Below are 5,010 nucleotides of genomic sequence, written 5' to 3' on the forward strand. Positions count from 1 at the left end.
GTCCCGACCCTCGGTCTGTGGAGTTTCCTCTGTGTTTTTAACTCTTCATTTAAACAAAGAGACTTTTGTCATTCGATTTATCGTGATGATCCTCGATATTATTGTGAAAACTTTGACGATACGATATCACCATGTTTCTGTCTTTGCTCCTTTTTCAATAAAACTGATACAAAAACACGTCACATTCAGTTTATTGTGAAATAGTTTTCATTTGTTCAGGATCAGTTCATAATCACATTTATATTTGTCATCTGTCGACGACACATTTATATTTTATTTACATGATCGTTTCAGCTCGTTTTGTCGTTTTCATTTGGACGATTCTTTAAAAACCCAAACTTACGATCCACAAACGTGGAAGTTGATTTTTATTTGTTTGGAATCATGAAAAAATAAAACACGAAACACTTTTCTTTTTTTATGTTTTAATGTTTAAATATTTGAAACAAAGTGAAACATGCAAAAGACGACAATTGGCGAGGAGGCGGGGACCACAGACGACGAGGGGGCGGGGCCACAGACGACGAGGGGGCGGGGCCACAGACGACGCTCGGCTCTGATTGGTCCAACCTCAGACACTGAAACAAAAACAAACAAAAGTCAGAAAGAGAAAAAACAAGTGAAATACAAACACAGTAGTAGTAGTAGTAGTAGTAGTAGTAGTAGTAGTAGTAGTAGTAGTAGTAGTAGTAGTAGTAGTGGTAGTACCTGCCCAGCGTGCCCCCGGAGCAGGTGTAGTACTTGTTGTAGTCCAGACGCAGTAGTAGTTGTGCGAGGTCGGAGTTGATTTGATGATTTCTGACGCTCGACAGGATTTTAAACAAAAGAGACGACTGCCTCCGGAAACCCTGAACACAGTACACAAAGTACACACAGTACACAGTATCAGTACACACACTACACAGAGTATCAGTACACACACTACACAGAGTACAGACAGGAGAAGTACACAGTATTAAGTATGAAGTAACATGTCTGAGTTCAGTTCAGGACTCATTACTTCAAAAGAGAAATTATAATAGAACCACACACAGTACAAGTACACACAGTACACACAGTACACACAGTACAAGTACACACAGTACACACAGTACACACAGTACAAGTACACACAGTACACCAGTACAAGTACACAGTACACACAGTACAAGTACACACAGTACACACAGTACACCCAGTACAGTACACACAGTACACACACAGTACACACACAGTACACACAGTACACAGTACAACACAGTACAACAGTACACACAGTACACACAGTACAAGTACACACAGTACACACAGTACACACAGTACACAGTACAAGTACACACAGTACACACAGTACACACAGTACAAGTACACACAGTACACACAGTACACACAGTACACACAGTACAAGTACAAGTACACACAGTACACACAGTACAAGTACACACAGTACACACAGTATGAAGTAACAGTCACAGTCTCGTCTGATCCAGAACCAGGGACTTTTGTAAAACCAGAACTGAACTGAACTGAACTCTGATTGGTCAGATGGGCTGTTCTGGTCTGTGATTGGTCAGAGACAGTCCTGTGTGTGTCTGAAATGTGATTGGCCAACAGATGTGATGATGTCATGAGGAAAAGGACAGAAGAATACACAGCAGAAGTACTTTGTCTACCTCCATAAGCAGTAGTCATAGTAGCATTAGTATTTATAGTAGTAGTCATAGTACCCGTGACAGTACTCGTGGTAGTACTCGTGGTGGTCGTAGTAGTCGTAGTACTCGTGGTGGTCGTAGTAGTCGTAGTACTCGTAGTAGTCGTAGTACTCGTGGTGGTCGTAGTACTCGTGGTGGTCGTAGTACTCGTGGTGGTCGTAGTAGTCGTAGTACTCGTGGTGGTCGTAGTAGTCGTAGTACTCGTAGTGGTCGTAGTAGTCGTAGTACTCGTAGTAGTCGTAGTAGTCGTAGTAGTCGTCGTGGTGGTCGTAGTACTCGTGGTGGTCGTAGTAGTCGTAGTAGTCGTAGTAGTCGTAGTACTCGTGGTGGTCGTAGTAGTAGTACTCGTGGTGGTCGTAGTAGTCGTAGTACTCATGGTAGTACTCGTGGTGTCGTAGTATTCGTGTAACTCGTAGTAGTCGTAGTACTCGTAGTAGTCGTAGTACTCGTGGTGGTTGTAGTAGTCGTAGTACTCGTGGTGGTCGTAGTAGTCGTAGTAGTAGTCGTCGTAGTAGTCGTAGTAGTCGTGGTAGTACTCATGGTAGTACTCGTGGTGGTCGTAGTAGTCGTAGTACTCGTAGTAGTCGTAGTACTCGTAGTAGTCGTAGTACTCGTGGTGGTCGTAGTAGTCGTAGTACTCAGTGGTGGTCGTAGTACTCGTAGTAGTCGTAGTACTCGTAGTAGTCGTAGTACTCGTGGTGGTCGTAGTAGTCGTAGTACTCGTCGTAGTAGTAGTCGTAGTACTCGTAGTAGTCGTAGTACTCGTGGTGGTCGTAGTAGTCGTAGTACTCGTAGTAGTCGTAGTACTCGTGGTGGTCGTAGTAGTCGTAGTACTCGTAGTACTCGTGGTGGTCGTAGTAGTCGTAGTACTCGTAGTAGTCGTAGTACTCGTGGTGGTCGTAGTAGTCGTAGTACTCGTGGTGGTCGTAGTAGTCGTAGTACTCGTAGTAGTAGTCGTAGTACTCGTAGTGGTCGTAGTAGTCGTAGTAGTCGTAGTCGTAGTAGTCGTAGTACTCGTGTGTCGTAGTACTCGTGGTGGTCGTAGTAGTCGTAGTACTCGTGGTGGTCGTAGTACTCGTGGTGGTCGTAGTAGTCGTAGTACTCGTAGTAAGTGTAGTACTCGTGTGGTCGTTGTACGTAGTACTTCGTGGTGGTCGTAGTACTCGTGGTGGTCGTAGTAGTCGTAGTACTCGTGGTGGTCGTAGTAGTCGTAGTACTCGTGGTGGTCGTAGTGGTCGTAGTAGTCGTAGTACTCGTAGTAGTCGTAGTACTCGTGGCGGTCGTAGTAGTCGTAGTACTCGTAGTAGTCGTGGTAGTCGTAGTAGTCGTAGTACTCGTGGTGTAGTCGTAGTAGTCGTAGTACTCGTGGTGGTCGTAGTAGTCGTAGTACTCGTAGTAGTCGTAGTACTCGTGGTGGTCGTAGTACTCGTGGTGGTCGTAGTAGTCGTAGTACTCGTGGTGGTCGTAGTAGTCGTAGTACTCATGGTAGTACTCGTGGTGGTCGTAGTATTCGTAGTACTCGTAGTAGTCCGTAGTACTCGTGGTGGTCGTAGTAGTCGTAGTACTCGTGGTGGTCGTAGTACTCGTGGTGGTCGTAGTAGTCGTAGTACTCGTGGTGGTCGTAGTACTCGTGGTGGTCGTAGTAGTCGTAGTACTCGTGGTGGTCGTAGTACTCGTGGTGGTCGTAGTAGTCGTAGTACTCGTGGTGGTCGTAGTAGTCGTAATACTCATGGTAGTACTCGTGGTGGTCGTAGTAGTCGTAGTACTCGTGGTGGTCGTAGTAGTCGTAGTACTCGTGGTGGTCGTAGTAGTCGTAGTACTCGTCGTGGTCGTAGTAGTCGTGGTGGTTGTAGTAGTCGTAGTACTCATGGTAGTACTCGTGGTGGTCGTAGTAGTCGTAGTACTCATGGTGGTCGTAGTAGTCGTAGTACTCGTAGTAGTAGTCGTAGTACTCGTAGTAGTCGTAGTACTCGTAGTAGTAGTCGTAGTACTCGTAGTAGTGTAGTAGTAGTGGTCGTAGTAGTCGTAGTACTCGTGTAGTAGTCGTAGTACTCGTAGGTGGTCGTAGTAGTCGTAGTACTCGTAGTAGTCGTAGTACTCGTGGTAGTCGTAGTAGTCGTAGTAGTCGTAGTGGTCGTAGTAGTCGTGGTGGTCGTAGTACTCGTGGTGGTCGTAGTACTTGTAGTAGTCGTAGTAGTCGTAGTAGTAGTACTCGTGGTCGTAGTAGTCGTAGTACTCGTGGTGGTCGTAGTAAGTCGTAGTAGTCGTAGTACTCATAGTAGTCGTAGTACTCAGTGGTGGTCGTAGTACTCGTGTAGTGTAGTCGTAGTAGTCGTAGTACTCGTGGTGGTCGTAGTACTCGTCGTAGTACTACTCGTCGTAGGTCGTAGTAGTCGTAGTACTCGTAGTAGTACTCGTGTGTCGTAGTACTCGTGGTGGTCGTAGTAGTCGTAGTACTCGTAGTAGTCGTAGTAGTCGTAGTACTCGTGGTGGTCGTAGTACTCGTGTGTCGTAGTACTCATGGTGGTCGTAGTAGTCGTAGTACTCGTAAGTACTCCGTAGTATCGTCGTGGTGTCGTAGTACTCGTGGTGGTCGTAGTAGTAGTACTCGTGTGGTCGTAGTAGTCGTAGTACTCGTAGTAGTAGTCGTAGTACTCGTAGTAGTCGTAGTAGTCGTAGTACTCGTAGTACCGTGTACTCGTGTGGTGGCGTAGTAGTCGTAGTACTCGTGGTAGGTGTAGTAGTAGTCGTAGTACTCATAGTAGTAGTCGTAGTAGTATCGTAGTAGTAGTAGTACGTAGTACTCGTAGTAGTCGTAGTAGTAGTAACTCTCGTGGTGGTCGTAGTAGTCGTAGTAGTAGTCGTAGTACTCGTAGTAGTCGTAGTACTTGTGGTGGTCGTAGTAGTCGTAGTACTTGTAGTACTCGTAGTAGTCGTAGTACTCGTGGTGGTCGTAGTAGTCGTAGTAGTCGTAGTACTCGTGGCGGTCGTAGTAGTCGTAGTACTCGTAGTAGTCGTAGTAGTCGTAGTACTCGTGGTGGTCGTAGTAGTCGTGTACTCGTAGTAGTCGTAGTAGTAGTCGTAGTACTCGTAGTAGTAGTCGTAGTACTCGTAGTAGTCGTAGTACTCGTGGTGGTCGTAGTAGTCGTAGTACTCGTAGTAGTAGTCGTAGTACTCGTGGTGGTCGTAGTACTCGTGGTGGTCGTAGTAGTCGTAGTACTCGTGGTGGTCGTAGTAGTCGTAGTACTCGTAGTAGTCGTAGTACTCGTGGGTGGTCGTAGTAGTCGTAGTAGCTCTAGTAGTAGTAGTCGTAGGTGGT

At 46.0% G+C, this 5,010-nt stretch overlaps 1 protein-coding gene across 1 annotated transcript in view; it reads right to left on the bottom strand.

Moving 5' to 3' along the window:
- Positions 1-431: 431 nt before the first annotated feature.
- The window catches only part of tubgcp4 (tubulin, gamma complex associated protein 4), a 33,771-nt gene continuing 29,192 nt past the window's right edge, over positions 432-5,010 (bottom strand). The window contains exons 17-18 of the mRNA XM_055154916.1: positions 709-950; positions 432-578 (exon numbers count right to left, since the gene is read on the bottom strand). Of these exons, the coding sequence (XP_055010891.1) occupies positions 572-578; positions 709-950 (249 nt within the window). The 3' untranslated portion in view covers positions 432-571. The remainder of the gene's footprint in view (positions 579-708; positions 951-5,010) is intronic.

This window comes from Boleophthalmus pectinirostris, unplaced genomic scaffold (assembly GCF_026225935.1).
Source record: "Boleophthalmus pectinirostris isolate CB_2022bp ecotype Guang Dong unplaced genomic scaffold, ASM2622593v1 HiC_scaffold_19, whole genome shotgun sequence".
Taxonomy (NCBI): Eukaryota; Metazoa; Chordata; class Actinopteri; order Gobiiformes; family Gobiidae; genus Boleophthalmus; species Boleophthalmus pectinirostris.